The following is an 18,449-nucleotide window of genomic DNA, read 5'->3' as shown; positions in this document are numbered from 1 at the left end:
CTAAAGCAAACCACCTGAAAGATCTTGTTACAAATGAAGGTTCTGATTCTATACAACAGACAGGACCTGAGATTCCGAATTTCCGACACGTTCAGAGGCCGCTGCATAGCTGTAATTTGTGCCGCTGACTTTCTTTCTCTTCTTTTTGCAGTGCTGGGGAGTTGAACCCAGGGCCTTGTACAAACAGAGCCTCTGCTTTACCACTGAGCTGCACCTCCCCCTCTGTGGACGGTGTGAACAGCAAAGGGTGAGGTGACCGAGACACCTCAAGCTGTTGTCCATGGTAAAATTCAGAGGACTGAGACATACAGCTGTCACAGAACTGCCCGACACTATGGAGACTGGGTCTGTCACGACCCTTACACATTCATGACCTTGTTTCCAACGCAGTCCTGCGAGGAAACCAGCTTTTCTTCCTCAAAATGAAAACACCTCAAGTGTAAGAAGAATGAACACCCCAGGGTCAAAAGCGTTATTAGAGGGGAGAACAGGCGCCCCGCGCCACCCCCGACACCACACACACTTTTAACCAACGGCAAGCAACGGACAGAGAGTTGTGGGAGTGTTGTTTTAATATGGTCTGCGCCAAGCAATATCAAAGTTGTTCACAATTTCCAAGTTTGTCCTACTTTTAAAGGCAGTATTAAGTATTTTTTTAAAAAAGTATGCACTGATAGAGACTAGCCACAACTCTGAAAAAAAACCTTAAAAACGAGAAGCCACATAAATTACCTTCCTTAAAAACCGCCATTTCAAAAGATTTTCTTTAATATCATAAAATATTTTCATGGACAAGTGAGCTAGCAAACACACATGCACCAATGTGCCTTTTGACAAGTCACCCCTACTCCCAACCCCCACCAGGTGGAAGAGATCGGAGAAATGAATACAGCAGATGGGACGGACAGAAGAAAAAAAAATCAGTAAAAAGAATGGAATAGAACTTTGTGCTTGGTTATTTTCCTATGTCACAATAAAACGAACACATTTCGGTGCAAATAGTTAATGTTTCCTCTTTACCACTGAAGTCTGGTGGAGAAAAAAAAATACTTTTTCTATAATAAAATATGTAGTTTTTTTGGTTTTTTAACTTTTTAAAATGTAACTTTTTTCTTTTTTTTTTTTTGCAGAAAATAATCTTGTAAACCGTCACTTCGCGGGCAGGGGGCTCGACGCCGCGCAGGTCCCAGGTCGCCCACCGCCAGGAGCTGTGCGCGGGCACCAAAGGCGGCAGGAGCGACAGCGCGGGGCGGGCGGGCGGGTTAGAGGTCACTCTCGCCGTACAGCGCCGTGGAAAAGGACATGTAGTCCAGGGCGCCAGGCACCGAGTCGGGGCCAGAGTACGGGGCCATCCGCGCGATGCAGTACTCCGCCTGGTCCGGCGGCAGCTCCCTGCGCAGCTCGTCCACCGTGATGTAGTTCTGCGGAGACAGCACGTGGTCAGGACCGCAAAGCCCGGCGGCCGTAAAGCAGCACGGTGCTGCTGCAAAACCCTGCGGCCGTAAACTGCCCCCGGAAGTAAATTACCTGGGCCGGCCCCATTTTCAAGGCTAGCTCTATTGGATCTTAGGTACAGACATCCACATGTCTGTTTATGTACATATACACATATGGAATATATATTTTATTTTATTTTTATTTTTTTGTTTTTCGTCCAGTACCAGGACTCGAACTCACGACCTTGCGTTTGCCAGGCAGGCACTTTGCTGCTGAGCTAAATCCCCAGCCCCGGAATATATATTTTAAGAGCACTTGTTTCCCACTTTATTACCTACCGTGGCCTCTTTCCAAACTAATTCCACAGGCTAATTCCACCTATAATCTCACGAGTCACCCGTGCCAGGCAATACCAGCAGGCACTCTGGTGCCATCACAAAGCTCATACCCCTCAACTGGGCTCTCTAGTGCCCACTTCTAAGTCTAATTTTAAGAGAGCACAGAGTTTTGGCATCCAAAATCTGCCCAGGTGTCTTTACCAGTCTACAAGTGTGGCCCTTGCCCCACTCTAGCCATCTCCCAGCCTGGGTGTCTTTCTCCCTCTCCATCTTGTCCGTAGTAAGCCTGTTTGGAGGCCGCTGCTTTTGGAAGCCTGAGGGTCCAGGGACCCTGACCTACTTTGCAGCCCACCCCCAAGGCCTATGTTCTACCTCTGAACCCGCTGGGAACCGTGGATGAATAGCGCTGTCCTGTTGTCACGCCTTAAGTCAGGACACCAGGCCCTTTTGGGGGCCTATTTCCTCCTCTACAAAATGAGGCCCTGGAACTAGATGGGTTCTGAGCACCCTCCGAGCTCCAAGCTGTTCTGACTCTAAGGAGGGCATCTTTGAATTTAAATCATCTTTGGGGACTTTGTAGGTTCAGCCTTTGCTATCTTACAAACATGTCAGAAATTATACTCCCTACTGGCTTCTGCTTTTCATAACTGAATCTTTTCAGTTCTGACAGAAGGATGGCCTAAGGATTGCCCTGTGAATATCACAAGTACCCCTCCCCAAATTTCCTTGGGTCCCCCTTCAGTCTTTTCCGTATCACAGGAATTCTGGCTCCAGCAGATTCCTTTAGGTCCCTGGGCTGAAGATGGCCACGGATCTGAGCCACCTCCACCACAGATGGCCGAGACTTGGGCTGGGCCTCTGGCCTCTCCCGAGACAGCCTGTCCGCACCCCCTCCCCACTTCTCCACTGCCAGGTGGGTGCTGCCGGGTACCTGGAAGACTTGGAAATCAGAAACAGGCCATTGCTCAGAATAGAAAAATGACAAAAACATGCCTCCCTCCTGCTCCCCACATATGTTCCACAGCAGGAATGTGTCCAACAGGATGTGCGGGTAAAGTTCCAGGGGCTCTCAGGTGGACTTTGCATCATTCCTCCACACCCCAACCCACTCCACTGCTCTCCACCCCAGTTTTTTCTCAGGTGAAGGGTCTTTCACTGGCAGGCAGCGCCCCCTGCTGGCAATCCTTAGGCTAATGCCATGTCCTAATACCTCTGAGCCCCCGTTGTCGCTGAAATGTGTAAAGATGCACAGCAACCAGTGTCCCCATAGGACCGTGGAGAAGGGGCAGTTGAGGTGCTCACATCTCAGTCCTTCCAGGTAAGAGTCCACCCAGTGTCTATCACCCCGGCACAGGGCCCACGCCATAATAAACCCACCTTGTCGCCAGCCAGGATCTTGAAGGAAGCCATGACTTGGTCTGCCGTATCTGTGTCAGCGGTCTCTCGGGACATGAAGTCAATGAAGGCCTGGAATGTCACTACCCCCAGGCGGTTGGGGTCCACAATGCTCATGATGCGGGCAAATTCTGCCTCTCCCTGGAGGAACAGCCAACCCAGGCCCGTCAGCCCAGGGCCTGCTGAGAATCTCTCAAACAGACCTCAAGCCCCCGGGGTTCAAGTAGCCTGTGGCTGAAAGAAAGCATGGCAGCCTCTGACCTACCGGGGATTACCAAGAAGGTCTCACAGGGACCTAGCATGTAACCGAGGAGACCTAGCCCAGCGCTCTCACCCCTTACGGGTGCCCGGCTTCCCCTTGGAGAAAATAATAATGTTGGTGTTGTAACAGTAACACCAACAATGGCTAGCACCCACACAGCATGTACTCTACGCCAGTACTGTTCTCAATGCCTTATATATTTTAACGCATTTGGTCCTCACCACAACTGCATAAAGTCTTACTATTTCCATTCTATAGATGAAAAATCTGAGGCGTAGACAGGCTAAGGGCCTGGCCCAAGGTCACACGGCCAGAAAGTAGGGAGCTTGGCTCCAGAATCTGTTCTCTCTCCACCTCTATTTTCTAAGTGCTACACACGTGCACCACGGTTGTGAAATTCTTCCATTCACCCCTCACAGCTGTCCTGTAGGGTTCCCCTTACTTCGTCTGAGGCCACGAGCTGGCGATGGCAGAGCTGGGATTCGGCCTCCAGTTCACCGCTTCTAGCTCAGCCCCTGCCCGTTGTGGAATTCACCCCTGCCCTGGGCAGCTGTGGGCACCGCATTTTGGGTCAGAGCTAGGGCTGCCCAACTAAGCACCTTGTTCTGCTCACAAACCCGGATGAGGGAGGGCACGCTAAGGTTATAGCAGAGTGTGGGACAACGGCAGAGTGGTGGAGGACCTGGCTGGAGCCATCAGCAGAACGGAGGTATTTCTACCTCTCCATGCCTCTTGGGAGATACAGCAGAGACAAGCCCAAACAAGGACTGTCCCAATAGCCAATCCTTCCTGCTCGCCTGGGGTCAACCTGTGGGCCTGTCTCCCCAGTGCGTACCGGAAGGTGAGCCTGTGTGCAAGGACGTGATGAGCCAGGCCCCCCAGTCACACACAGAACCCATGGCTGGGCCCAGCTTTGAGGGTGCTGTCTTCCCCAAGGCCTGGGGACTGGAGGCTTCTCCAGGGAGGGTGACCCTCACCAGGGCCTCAGGCGTATGTTGTGAGGACTTGGCCTCTCCAGACAGTGAGCCGGCTGCCTCTTGGCCAAGGCCTGGCAGACAGAGGGTGAGGTTTACATTACCATGTTGTAACCCATGGAGATAAGGCAGGCCCGGAAATCATCCGTGTCCATCATGCCTGTCTTCTTCTGTGGGGCATTGGTACCAAGAGAGGAGGGAAGGACAGCCGCGAGGAGGAAGGGCCGGTCCGGGGCCGGGAAGACGGAGCACAGGTGGCCCGAGGGGAAGGTGAGGTTCATGGTTTGAGGGTCAGGAAGGAAAGAGGAACACAGGAGGAATGTCCAGGGAATATGTCCACAGAAGTCAGACAGAGCGGAGACGCGAAAATTCGTCCACAGGATGAGGAGCGGTGAGAAGAGAGGAAGACGGGCACCCAGCAGGTTCCCGTGAGACACCGAGGTCAGAGGTCGGAGAGGTGAAGGAGGAGCCCGACCCCGGGCAGGCAGGGACAGCAGGAGGATGAGCCCCACGGCCCACAGGAAGAGGGATGGAGAGATCCAGACAGAGAGAGAAGAGAAAAAGAAGAAACGCATTATTTCTCGCCCCGGAAGTCACCCCTGAGCGTGCTCCATGCAGGAGGCGAGTACCTGGGGGTCGTTGCCAATATCATAACCCAAGCTGATGAGGCAGGCTTTGAACTCCTCGGGACCCAGCGTGCCGGAGTGATCCTGGGGCCGCGGTGCGCCAGGCAGCGAGCCATGCGGTGCCAGGGAGGTGAAGGTCGTGAGGGGCGGGGGTGGGCCATGCCCCGGGTGGAGGGTGACATGTGTGGGGAGACACGGGGACAAAGGCATGCGGATGGAGAGGGTGGAGGGGCAGGGAGGGGGAAATAAAAGTGCACACAGTTAGACACACGGACGAGGCTCCAGAGGGGGCCCTGCCCTGGCACACACAGCCCTGCTCTGGGAGGCAGGGCGGAGGGGATCACAGTGAGCCACAGGTTGAGAAGCTCCCCCAGAAGTGCCCCAGGCTACCCTGCTGTCCCCCAGGGCTCTGCCCACCCAGGTGCCTGGAGGGCAGTGAAGCAGGTAGGTGGGTGGTGGGCGGCCCCCGACCCCATGCTCCCCAACCCCGGTGGCTGCCCCAGCCCCAGGGCACTGGGAAGGGGCAGCCCACTGAAAACCTGGCCTGTCCCAAATGAGATGAAAGCCCAGGTCAGAGGCCATCTGGGCGGGGCAGGAAGGAGATGCTCCTCTGCCTGAGGACAGTGGGTCTTCACTTGAGACCCTGGGAGCCTCACTCCCAAACGCTGACTCCTTATGGTAGGACAGCAAGGGCCAAGGGTAACGGCACCCCCTCCCGCCTGCCTCCCAACACAAGCGCTCCATCCCGGAAAGCGAGGAAGTCTAAGGGGAAGCAGGGTGGCTTCCCAAGGCCAGCCCCACGGCACTCACTGAGCCAGGGCAGGCTCACAACGGTCCCTCTCCTTCCTCCTCAAGGCCTCAGAACCCGCCTGGCATGGTGGCCTACGGCCTGGGCAGTGCCCTCCAGGGCCCTGGGGCCGGGGCTGGGGGACCCTCCAAGGGCGTGAGGGGTGTACTCTCACCCGGTCAAAGTGGTTGAAAGAGGCCCGGAACTCATTCATCTGCTCCTGGCTGATGCCCTTGGCATCCCGGGTCAGGATCTGGTTCTCCACCTCGTTGATGGTCCTGGCGATGGTGGTGAGCAGCTGCTCCCAGCCCACACGGATGTGCTGGGGGCGGAAAGGGGCCTGTCAGCAAAGGGGGCCCAGGCCTGGGCTCCAGGCTGCCTCTGTTCATTCCTGGTCTGCACTGCTGAAGCCGGCCAAAGCAGTCACACTCAGCTTTCTACCTGGAGTCACACCATCACCACAGCGAGGGGAACCAGGCCAAGAACAGACTACCAGGACGCAGGGCCCTGGAGGATGAAGCGGACAGGATGCGGGGCTCTTCCTAGGACAGCAGTGAGACCAGGACTTGCAAACAGGGGTCGGTTAGGGAAAGGGCAGATTTAATAGTGACAAAATAAAGGACAACCACAACCACACGTAAATGTCCACAGGTACACACACCCGCTTTTACAGTCAGAACAAGAACAGTGCACTGCCACGTAATGACCTGGTCAGTGTCAGGCCACGTACGTGACAGCGGCCGCGGTGACCCTGTAGTGATGCTGGAGTCATCTTAGTTTGTGACCACAGACTGTGAAGTCCTCACAGTGGGAAAAGTGCCTAGTGACAGGTTTCTCAGAACACATCCCATCACTCAGAGACACGCAGCTGCAGTCCTTTGGGAAGCGGGTACCCAAGCCCGTGCTCAGAGCCCACCAGCACCAGAATCGCTGCGGGCGCTTATTTAAAGTGGAGGTTCCTGTGCCCCTCGCCAGGACCAGTGCCCTGGAGTCTGGGGGTGCACAAATGCGCTCTCAGCAAGCTCGCTGGACACTCCCGAGGCCCTACAGACCAGAACTTCGGCTTCATGGGTGAAGTGAGTATCTTCCTACGATGACCAGACTCCCTGGAAGATACAGTCTCACCCCAACCCCCAGCCCGGCCCAGGCAAGAGACAGAAGGGGACACAGGCTCCAGCCGGCCCCACCCACCTCCATGGTGTAGTTGGTGTGCTTGTTGTCGAAGATGAGCGCCTCCTGGATGAGCTGGTGGTCACCCTCCAGCTGGTCGATCTTTGGCTTGTAGTTGACGATGCTCTTCTCGTACTGCCGCAGGTGGCTGAGCTGGTCCTCCAGGGTCCCGTGCATCTCGATGGAGATCCTCCCGATCTCCTGCTCATCCAGAAGGAGGCGCCTTGTCAGGTCACCCCACTCTGCACCCATGGGGTGGGGCCTGGCTGCCAAGGTCACTAGTTAGGCCCCAGGATGATTCTAGGTTTCCATCTCAGCCCTGACACATCTGCCCCGGACGCTCCCTGGTATGGAGCCAGCACCATTAAGGTGTACAATAAACATGGTAGGATGGAGTCACTCCCATCTCTCAAGCACCTGTCAGCCTCACGGCCACTCCTTCGCTTTTTCCAGGCCTTGCTCCCAGTCACTACCCATCTTAGGGACCTCCCTGTGTCCACCGAGCAAGGACCCTAGCATCTCAGCACACCTGGCTACCTCCTCAGCAGCCACATTCTTGGTCCTGCCCTGGACCCCCTCCCACAGGCCAGGCCCAATGCCGGAGACTTCTGCCTGTCACTCACCCACACAAGCAGACCTTGTTTGTGAAAGCCCTTTCCATCTATGCAGTTGGGTGATGCCAACATTTCCCGGGCATTTACTCCGCACAGCGTACCGGGAAAGGGGAATGGTGCACACACCAGGTGCAGGAATTCCACCACACTCTCCCGCAACAAGCTGACTCTCCCGATCTTCTGCATTATCCCCTAGTCTAGTCCATACAATTCAGCAGAAAGCTTCATTTACACTTGACTAAGCTCTGGGAAGATCACCCTCTTTGGCTTTTCTCCGGTACCGGGAACCGAACTCACGACCTTGCGCTTGCCAGGCAGGCGCTTTTTGCCACTGAGCTAAATCCCCAGCCCCAAGATCACCCTCTTTGGCCCCGCCCACTGCAGGGGGAGCAGTGACAGAGGAGAGGAGGCCTGGCCACTGAGCTGCGCCTAGGGGATAAAGCCGGCTGGGGCATTCAAGAACTGCTTCCCTGGGGGACTTTCACATACGTAGCAGTTCCTGTGTCAATCTTGGTCCCCAAATCAGACACTGGGATCCAGCCATCAGCCTTCCCTCATGGGCTCCGCACCCCAACAACTGTGAGTTCAGACCTCAGCTCTTCGTGGGTTCTGCCCGGGTCACTGGCAAGCTGGTTGGCAGGGACGCTGCTCGCAAGGGGTGGGAAGACCCCAGTCTGCTTCCCACCACAGAACTCACCTCCATCTTGGTCTGGATCCAGGGCCCAATGACGTTGGCCTGGGCCGCGAACTGCTTGCGTAGCCTCTCGTTGTGCTGCTGGCGGGCATGCTCCTCGGTCAGAGCCTGGTCTCTGCGTGGCACCAGCTGTCGCACCTGGGCAGGAACAACCACAGGACTCTGGGGCTGTGCCATCCACCCGACATTCCAGATGAGGAGGACCCATGAGGGGAAAGGGCGGGTGAGAACAGAACAGGACGGAGATGTCAACCTGTTCCAGAAATTCATTCACTCTGTAGACAAATAATGAGTGTTTACTACGAGACAATCAAAGCAAGTGAAATCAGTGCTGCCCTCGGGAAACGTGCAAAGGCTCAGCCTGTGCCCTCAGGCCCAGCCCTCCAACTCACGTGGTCCCATTTGCCATTGATCTCCTGAGGCGTGATGGTTGTGTAGGGGTTGGTTCCTGCCATGTTGACGTGGTAGGTCTGGACTATCTTGGACACCTCGTTGTGGATGCCCAAGATGGCCAGGCGCTCCTTGTCTGCATCGGGGAGGGTGGCCTTGAACTGCTCGTGGGCTGTGGTCAGTCCCTGGGCAGACAGGAGGGTGAAGAATCAGTACAGACGCGGTGCTTCTCTTAGACAGAATAAGCAACGGGAGGCCGGGCCCCACATCAGCGGAAGACTGCAGACACCTAATCAGATCTCGTGGCCAACAGCCAGGAAGGCAGGTGGCAACAGGAAGGTGAAACCAGGGCCACCAAACCAACAGCTGCATCCTTGGCAGTGGTAAGGTTGACAGCAACCACCCCGGCCGTTCGCCACCTCCCAGTCAGATCAGAGACAAGGGTGGCCCCAGACCTCTGCTCCTCAGTGACCTCCCCAACAACGACTCCCTCGGTCCTCCTAAAACCTTTGGAATCTAATATCCTGCAGTTACACAAAGGTTGAGGAAAACGTTAATTTTTTTGTTTGTTTGTTTGTTTTGTTTTTTCTTTTGTTTTTCTTCCGGTACCAGGGATTGAACTCATGACCTTGTGCTTGCCAGGCAGGTACTTTGCCACTGAGCTAAATCCCCAGCCCCCTAGGAAAGCGTTAATTGATATGCCATGAGATCCAAGATAAATGTTAAATTAAAAGTCAAGGTTGTAAAATAAGGATATAGTGTACGATAAAAGATACTTGTATATTTTTAAAAAGGTACAGAGGAAAGGATGTAAATAAATATATTTGCCTGTGTATGCAGAGATGGGGGGTACCGAGGTAGGATGACCTTATTTGTACACCCCTTTTATTCTTTAGGTGTTATACTGTGTGCACAAAAAAAATGTAAATTTTTCAGATCTACGAAATCTTTGGGATGCGCTTCCTCAGTCTACCCTACAGGGAAGTGTGCCGTGAGTGAGGGCCGGTAGCCTTGGGGGCGGGGCGGGGCACACCTGGATCTCCTCAATGGTGTGCACGATGAAGGTGTCCTGCAGGTCCTCCATGGCCCCCTCCATCCAGTTGTTGAAGGGTGCAGCCCGCTTGGCGTACTCCAAGTACAGCTGGTCGATGGTCTCCAGCAGCTTCTCCGTCCGCTGGCCGTGCAGGGCAGGGTGAGGCGGGGCATTTAGTGCTGTGACCTCCAGAGCCCCTCGCCCCCATCAAGATCCCCATGGTGAGCCCAGTCTAGAAGCACTGGATGGCCCAGGCAGTACAGGCTGCCCTGGGCACTGGTCCGTGGCCTTGGGTGGGGCCCCACTCATTGGAGGCACCTGGCCTGGCCCCCCGAAAGAAAGGCTAGCCGAACAGTAATGTTGTCAAACAGCCAAGGATGGGGTGCTAAGTGCCCTAACCTAGGAAGGTGAGAAAGGGTTTGGCTAAGAAAGGAGGCATCTCCATGGCAAGAGATTCCTTGCCAAAGTGAATCTCCCAGTCAGGCCAGGGCTAAGGACAGTCCCGGGAACCTATGGACTCTTTTTTTTTTCCTCTCACTACTGAGGACTGAACCCAGGGCCTTCACACGGAGCTATATCCCCATTCTTTTCTTTCTTTTTTTTTTGAGACAAGGTCTAAGTTGCTCACACTGGGCGCAAGCATGCTGGGATCATAGGCTCTGTGAAACCACACCTGGCTCCATGGAGTCTTAAAGCAAAGGGAACCAAGAAGCAGGAAGGGCCGCACAGACAGCTGCTGGCTTTGCCCTCCCTCCAGGGCCCTCACCTCTAGAGCTTCCCTCCGCTTCTGAGTTAGGGCCCCCAGATTGTCCCACTGGTCACAGATCTTTTGGCAACGAGCATTGACACTGGGTGAGTCGTAGTAGTCCAGCTCACTGCAGAGGCAAGAGAGGAGGAAGTCAGGTGACGCGGCTAGTCAGGAGGCCTGCTCTCCCTCCCTCTCCCTAGAGCTGCCCGGCCAGGCTCTCCTGCCACTACAATCCCTTGGCTTTCAGGAGACCAAAGAAGGCCAGTCCTGCTCCCCAGTGACTACCTCAACAAAGCTGGGGCCGGTAGCAGCCTTGACCCTGACACCAGGAGAAAGCCCCGTGCCCAGAGCCAAGGCTTGGTCACCCTCTGGTCCCACACTAGTCACAGGTGATGACTGAAGGCCCGTAACAGGAAGTGCCCACCTTTACCTCCACCAGGAGGAACGGGCAGCTCTTGTCCTCCCTTCCCATGGCCACCCCCAGCCCCACCAAAGCTGCAAAAGCCCAGCCCCAGCCCTGCACCGGGGCACACAAGGGTGAGCTGCACGGGGCGGGCCTACTTGAGCTCCTGCGCTATGGCCGCGATCTGCTCCACTCGGTCCTGGTGGGCAGCCAGGTCACTCTCGAAGGCTTCGTGCTTCTTGAGCAGCGCCTTGATCTCCGACAGGGTGGCCGTCTCGTAGTCCTTCTGCCGCAGCATGGCCTCTTTGCCTGGGTTCAGACAGAGGGCCCACAGCTGAGCAGGAGTCGGGGAGATGGGGTGCATCTGCAGGACCCCAGCCACCCAACCCTCCAGGCCCTGGGAGCTCCGACGTTGGGGGTTCTTCCCCTGCACAGCAATCCAGGGTGAGAAAGCAGTCTGCAACCGGAACACCCCAGTGTGGGGAGCGGCTGGGGAATTGGTCGCGTCTCTCAACGGCACGTTCCCAGGGCACCTAACAGTGGCTGCGCCGGAAGGCCGTGCAGGAAGACGTGAAAGTACAGAGCCTGACATTCCTTTAAACAGCAAGAAACAGCACAGCCACCTCTGCCCTGTGGTACAACCAGGAAAAGGCAAAGCAAGCACCTCTGCGGCCCCCACCTTCAGAATTTCTCCAGTTAGTTACTGTCATTGCCACCAACAGCCCCTAATCGCTGAAAGTGATTAGGACCGCTCCTAATCACTTTCAGTGCCGTCAGCACATCAGAGCGCTGCGCCCAAAACCCGCTGGTGGCCAGGGCTTTCTCTGACCATTGAGGCACTGCCCTCCCAGCAGGGCAGAGCCGGAACTTGTACTCCTCAGACTTCTGTCTCCACAGGAGGAGAGCAGGGACGAGAAATGACCACCCACAGGCACTGGGAGACCCGCGGCCAGCCCCTCGGGAAGGATGGCACAGGGCAGGGGCGGGGCCAGCCTTGCTCACTCACTGCCTGCGCCATCTGCAGCGTCACGGGGACGCTCAGCCCCTCAGTAAAGAAGGCTCAGAGCTGTGGGCAACTTATGAGCCCTAGTAGGGCATTGCTCCCCTCTATTCTCTTCTCTTTAAGTAAATAACAATGTAAAAGAATAGCAATATAACAAGTGTAGGGGGAAAAATGACACCTAAACCTACTCGCCCACCTGTAGTCCCAGTTACTCTAGCGGCTGAGGTGAGAGGATCCCATGAGCCCAGGAGTTCAAGTCCAGCTCAGGCAACATATCAAGGCCCCATTTAAAATTTAAAATAGACGGAAGTTCACAATTTCTGCTGTAGCTCTGTGATCTTCCTGTGTACAGCATCCCTCAGTATCAGGGAGATTGGTCCCTGCGCCCCAGCAGGCAGCTGTATCTGCAGGTGCTGAAGTCCTTAATATAAAACGGCACCGCATCTGCGTGTGAGCGGTGCGCATCCTCCTGGATACTGTGTCGTCCCTAGATTCCCTGTGGTACCTAATACAGCATAACGCATGCTAACAGCCGTCATACAGCAGTGTTCAGGGAACGACGGCACGAACATAGCCTGAAGGCTCGGTACAGATGCAATTCCTTACTGCTTTTAACGTTTCAATCCACCCTTGGATGAATCCACAAATATAGAAGCCACCACAGCCAGGGCGAGCGGCACCACTCTGCCGACTGCACCCCACTCACGGCACCAATCCCACCCTGCTGTCGGGCACTCAGGCCCCTCGGCTTGCACAACGGCGGGCTGTCTCACTGCCAGTGTCCCAGGCACACCACTGCTCCATACCTGGGGCTAATTCCTTAGACAGTCTCAAGAAGTGGAAGTCCTAGGTGTCATTAATTGGACCACCAGGTGTGAAGACACACAGCCCACTGCTTCCCGGGGGCTGTGCCGGCAGTCCGTCCCTCATGTCCTTCCTGGTGGTTGGCACGCGGGTGTGTACATGACAGAGAGACAGGACCCCCTTGGTCCAAGCCAGGGATGGCAAACCTTTTAGAGCTTTCAATGGTACCAAGCAGCCCACTGCAGCACGTGTGCCACGGATTCGCCACCACTGCTCCAGGAAAGGGTACCGTGGCAGCAGGCGGGCGAATCAAGGCTGCCTCCACCAACTCCTCCCACTCTGCACCAGCACAGACTTCCCACAGGGCGTGACTCCCACCCCTCCGCTGAGTCAGGCACCTCCTGCCCCTCCCTCCATCAAGCCTGGCCGCTCCCCCATGGCCAGGAGGGTGGCCTTCCCTGTTCATCTCCAAGCCATGATCTCAGGGGCACAAAGCAGGACCAAACAGGGGAGCCTTAGGGTTTTGAGCTCCACTGACAATGAGTCTACCCAGAGGCTCGGGCTTATATGGCTGGCAGTGCCTCAGGATCGGGGCAGTGGGTTTCCCCCTCCAGGCCTGGGCGGGCTCTGAGGGCGAGACCATCCCAAACAGGATCGCTGCTCGTCAGATTAACCTCAGCCACCAATAAGCAGACACCAGCTCCAAGTGCCACAAGGTGGGAGTAAGGAGGACACACGTGTTCTAAGGCAAAGGCCCTGGCTCCCTGCAGCTGAAGGCCCGGGACTAGAAACAGGGAAAGAAACAGAGGGAAAATGTCAAGGGCTGCTCTTAGGAAATGCGTTTCACCTGGCAGGCACTGAACAAAGAGAAAATGTGCTGGCACGGACGTCTCAAATGCTGAGGACGCTGTGTTAGGGTGACTAACGCGCCCTCCCCACCTCGAGACAACCTGAACCTCACTCAGAATGTGCGATAGGGTATTTTAGAAGTATTTAGAAATAGCCTGCACCTATCATCAGGTTTTTTGTTTTGTTTTGTTTTTGTTTTTTTGTCTTTCTGAGGCAGGGTCTCGCTAGGGAGTTCAAACTGGCCTTGAGCTCAGTTGGTAGCCCAGGCTGGTCTTGAACTCAAAGCAATCCTCCTGGCTCAGCCTCCCGAGTGCTGGGATTATAGGCGTGCCCCACCACACCCGGCTTTAGATGAGGTTAAATGGATCAGAGTGTGTCCAAAGCCAGTGACTGATCTTCACGAGGAAGAGGAGAGATTCACTCCAAGACAGAAATCGGGTGAGAAAGGCAGAGACTGGAGGGACGCAGCCTCACAGAAGCACCAAGACTGCCGGCCTCACCGGAAGAAGCAGCGCCTCCAGGAGGAGCCAACCCTGCAACACCTCAATGTGGGGCTTTGGCCTCCCTGGCTGTGAGGATACATTTCTGCTGCTTTCTGCCATCAAGTAAGTGTGTAGCCGTGTGTTACTGTACCCTCAGGAAACCGAGACATGAGGGGGAGGAGACGCCCCGAGGTCAAGTCCACTCCATGTTCACGCGCTGCTAAGGGGCAGGGGCAGCAGGACTCAAACCAACCTGACTGGCAAGAACAATTAAAACTAGCACTTACATAGGGGCCGGGGATTTAGCTCAGTGGCAGAGCACCTGCCTGGCAAGTGTGACGTCGTGAGTTCGATTCCTGGTACCGTAAAAAAAAAAAAAAAAACCCAAAACCAAAACCAAAAACAACAACACAACAACAAACAAAACAAAACTAGCACTTACAGAGCACTGCACTACGCCAGGAACTCTTCTTGGTACTACCCCATTCCCAGGGATGAATTCTCATGAATCTACGAGGTTGGTGCTACTATCATCCCCATTTTACGCATGAGGAACCTGAGGCAAGCAAAAGGCTCATGACCTTGCCTAGTGCCAGGGAACTCATAATACACAAGAGACAAGCAAAGCCAGTAGTTGCGCAGAGCTGGCCTCACCATCCGTCCAGGCCTCGTGGATGGACGCCTTCTGCCGGAACTTCTCTGCCAGGTGGTCCAGCCGCTCCAGCCTCCGAATCTCATTCAGCAGCCACTCCTCGTAGCCCTTCTCTGCCTGCTCCAGGCAGCCCCAGGCATTGTTGATGTCCTATGGGGATGGGCGATGGAAAATACAAGGTAAGACAGGGCCTGGCTTGGACCCGGGTCCCCAGGCCCTGGCCCCCATGGCTGCTCCATCTCAGCTCCATATCCACCCAGCCAGGCCACCCCACACACCACTGCTGGCATATCCCCGGGCTCCCAAGAACCGGACCTCCTGGGCCCACATGGACACCCCAGCTACACCGCATGGAGTATGGAGCCCTGGGGGAAGGAGCCCACAGCACTTCAGTCAACCAGAGAGGCCCAGGAGCCATTCACAGAACCAGAGCAGCCGTGAATGCACAGGCAGGCACTGGAGCTGACCAGCTGCCCCACTGCCTTCGGGCCTCTGGGAAGTAGCTTCGAGAGGACAGGGCCTGCGTGCAAACCCACACAGCCCTTCAGACAGGGCCACCCCCAGGCACTGGCTCAAGGCCACCCAGCGAGCACAGCTGGGCTGAAGGGGCCCCGCCCACCCCGTAGGAGGGCACTTTGCCAACTTCTCCAGGGGTCCCTCGGGCCACCTGAAAGTTACTGGTTCGGAACCTGGAAGGGCTGCGGTTTCCCCACGTGAATGCCCACACGGAGGCGCCCTCTCCCTTCAGGAGTCCCCCCGGCCCGCCCTCTTCCCGCTGCGGCCTCCTTTCGCCTGTCCCCTTCCAGCCCTGACGAAGGTGCCTGACCATTCCCGTTACACTTCGTTTCAGAGGACAAAGGGCTCCACCAAAGTGAATTTATTAAATTTCCTCTGTATGTTTCTCCAGCCTTATACATTTTCCCCTGAAGTCCTGAGGACTGGGTAAAGGGGAACAAATAGCATAAAAAGATGGTCACCGTGTGTTAGGTGTTTTTTTAAAGTAGCTTATTACGGGCTGGGGATTTAGCTCAGTGGCAAAGCGCCTGCCTGGCAAGCGCAAGGTCATGAGTTCGGTTCCCGGTACCGGAGAAAAACCAAAAAACAAACAAACAAAAAAGTAGCTTATTACACAAAAACATGCTTTAAGATGCCCCTAATAGATACAGAAAGACAAAAGGATCTTTTCAAATTTTTTTCCTAAAATACTGATACTGGGTAGTACAATCATGAATAATTCCTATTTTCTGTATCATATTTATCTGTATGTTTGAAATATCCTACTGAAAAAAAAATCTATTACTTGTTTAGGGTAATGAAGATATGTATGCTTTTTAAAAGTACTTCAGAGTCCATGAAAGTGAAAACTTTTTTTATGATACCAGGAATCGAACTCAGGACCTTGCATTTGCCAGGCAGGCACTTGTGCCACTGAGCTATATCCCTGGCCCACGAAAGTAAAAACTAACTTCACTGCTTGGTTCAGCGTGTGCAGGGCCTTCTGCTGACAAGGATGAGTTTCTGAGGGGTGGTGCTGGAAGTCCAGGGTGGATGCTCAGGGGCCTAAGACAAGCCTGACCTAGAATGGCCAGGGGAGGAGGGCGCTGCCCCACTGGATCTGGGACAGAGCCTCAGTGGTAATCTGAAAGGAGCAATGACTTCTGGGGTGGTGCCTGCATGTAGAAAGGACCCCCCCTCCAACACAGGGGTGCTCTTCCCATCACAACATGGGCGGGGCTGGGGCTCCCTGGCGCTCACCGAGACCATCCTGCCCTCGGAGGGCATGAAGGCGGGACGGTTGCTGAGCCGCAGCTTGGTCTGCAGCGTGTTGAAGTTGATCTCCAGCTGGCACTTCTCCTGCACCTTGGGCGGCTTGTGCAGGCGCCGGTAGTCTCGGAAGTCCTCCAGCTTCTGCTGCATGGCATGCATGGTGTTCTCCGGGGCCCGGTTCTCCAGCCACGGGATGGTGCGGCGGATCCACTCCAACAGCTGGTGTGGGGAGGCCAGAGGCATCCAGGTGAGGATGCTGTGCAGAGGGAGGATGGAAGGAGGGCGGGGCTTCCCTCCCTCCCACATGCTCTTCCTAGGGGAAGGGGAGGGGTGACCAGTCTCCCCAGTACCATCCTAGAGGGCTTCCTGAGAGCCAGAGGCTTCATGAAGCCTGGATACTAGGGGGTGTCGCCCTCCCAACTGGCCAGAGGGGGAACCAACAGGCAACAGATCTGAGCTCTGGGCCTACGTCCTAAGTGGTTTGGGCCTCAGTTTCCTCATCTCTACCACAGAGGAGTTTAACAGCTGTTCCTTGAGGTCCTTGCCCCTCCCTGGACCTTCTGAGATATTAGAATCTGAGTCTCTGACCCAAAAGAGAAGCAGCTGGCTTCTGGGGAGACACCTGCCCAGAGCAGAGGCAGACAACCTGGGCTGGTGGAGGAGCAGAAATAACGGATGACAGGAAGTGTGGGGAACACCTGCAAAGTACCAGGCACAGCCCACAGACACTAAAAGGAGCGCCACGGGGCTTCAGTGCTGTGATCACCCGTGCCACGGAAGAGCAACTAGGGCCCTGCCGGGTCCTATGACTTGCCACAGTGATGCGGCCAGAACAGTGCAACAGGGACTTAAGCCCGGGCTCTGGCTTCCGCTATGCTGGGCTCAGATCTGCGAAGAGACCTGGCGGAGCAGCTCCAGGACGAGCTCTTTTAAGGAAGAAGGAAGAAGAACCTCAACCCAAGCGTAGCCAAGGTCAGGACAGCAACCCCAGGCCTGTACCAGCCGGACCCCTGGTGAACCTGTGCTTAGCTCACTTGAGCTGGGACCGATTTCTCCTGGTCAAAACCCCCTCAACACCAGAGGCCCTGTTCTAGCTGGCAAAACAGACAGCAGTCGCATACCAGGCTGGCAAGGCCTCTGACAGCTCAGCTCTCACTTGGTAAATGAAAAATCCAAGTGCTCAGGAGTGACGGGATGTCTGAGGCTCCCTGTAGCCAGAGAGCGGTCTCTGCCCCACCACCCTAGTTTCCAAGAGGCAGGAGCTGGCTCATGCTGCCTCAGGGGAACTGCAGGGGGATCACAGACTACACCTAGCCCCAGGATGATCAGTGGGTATAGATTCTGGGGGCTCCTTTTCTCTCGGGGTGGTGTGCAGGGCTTTGCGGGATCAGGCTAGAATCCAGGGGGTACCCACATCGCTGGCCAGCTTCTCGTAGTCTTCCATGAGTTGCTCATTCTCCTGGTTGACGGCCAACACCTTGCAGATGCGATTTGCCGCTGTCTCCGCCTGGCAATGAGACAGAGAGTCACAACCAGCCAACTCCGGCCCTGGGGTCACCCGGACACACCTGCGTGGACAAAGCCCCTCCCACCCCGCAGCTCCACGTGGATGGAAGGGAACTGAACTCTTGTGAAGCTTTCCATCTACCTTTCTCTCCTCTCTTTTTCACCATCCTCTTTGCCAGCCTGTAGCCAGGTCTCATAGGCCACATGAACCCCACTGCCCGCAGAGCGGCCTTAGTGGCTACCCCAGGCCCTGTGCAAAGGCCTGAGTCTGAGGCCAGCATGCATGTTGGGAAGACACTAATCCAGTGGCTGACAGAATGCAATGCTCACTTTTGGTAGAAAGGTAAAGATACATGTGCCCACCCTGGATATCCATCAGGACCCTAAAGTGGAAGCAAACAGGATCCTAAAGCTTGGGACCTCAGGTTGGATTTGCCAGGATCTCAGAAATCTGAGAATTCAAATCCACTGGGAGCCTGGGGAGAAAGTCCCCACACAGTGGGGGCCCTCAGGAC

The 18,449-nt window shown here is 55.4% G+C and overlaps 1 protein-coding gene across 4 annotated transcripts in view; it reads right to left on the bottom strand.

Annotated features, from left to right (window-relative positions):
- Positions 1-554: 554 nt before the first annotated feature.
- Positions 555-18,449, bottom strand: part of Actn1 (actinin, alpha 1) — a 92,484-nt gene continuing 74,589 nt past the window's right edge. For 2 of the 4 annotated variants that reach the window (XM_005399045.2, XM_005399046.2), the window contains exons 9-22: positions 17,843-17,935; positions 16,417-16,647; positions 14,664-14,811; positions 11,030-11,180; positions 10,487-10,595; positions 9,721-9,861; positions 8,690-8,872; positions 8,301-8,435; positions 7,011-7,190; positions 5,995-6,141; positions 5,036-5,116; positions 4,511-4,576; positions 3,153-3,311; positions 555-1,421 (exon numbers count right to left, since the gene is read on the bottom strand). In XM_005399045.2, coding sequence (XP_005399102.1) covers positions 1,263-1,421; positions 3,153-3,311; positions 4,511-4,576; positions 5,036-5,116; positions 5,995-6,141; positions 7,011-7,190; positions 8,301-8,435; positions 8,690-8,872; positions 9,721-9,861; positions 10,487-10,595; positions 11,030-11,180; positions 14,664-14,811; positions 16,417-16,647; positions 17,843-17,935 — 1,983 coding nt within the window. In that variant the 3' untranslated portion in view covers positions 555-1,262. The remainder of the gene's footprint in view (positions 1,422-3,152; positions 3,312-4,510; positions 4,577-5,035; positions 5,117-5,994; positions 6,142-7,010; positions 7,191-8,300; positions 8,436-8,689; positions 8,873-9,720; positions 9,862-10,486; positions 10,596-11,029; positions 11,181-14,663; positions 14,812-16,416; positions 16,648-17,842; positions 17,936-18,449) is intronic. The other 2 variants (XM_005399047.2, XM_005399048.2) reach the window with 2 other exon arrangements.

This window comes from Chinchilla lanigera, unplaced genomic scaffold (genome assembly GCF_000276665.1).
Source record: "Chinchilla lanigera isolate Chin_1 unplaced genomic scaffold, ChiLan1.0 scaffold00065, whole genome shotgun sequence".
NCBI classification, from domain to species: Eukaryota; Metazoa; Chordata; class Mammalia; order Rodentia; family Chinchillidae; genus Chinchilla; species Chinchilla lanigera.
The sequence above is the reverse complement of the archived record's forward strand: the minus strand, read 5'-3'. Positions and strand labels throughout refer to the sequence as shown.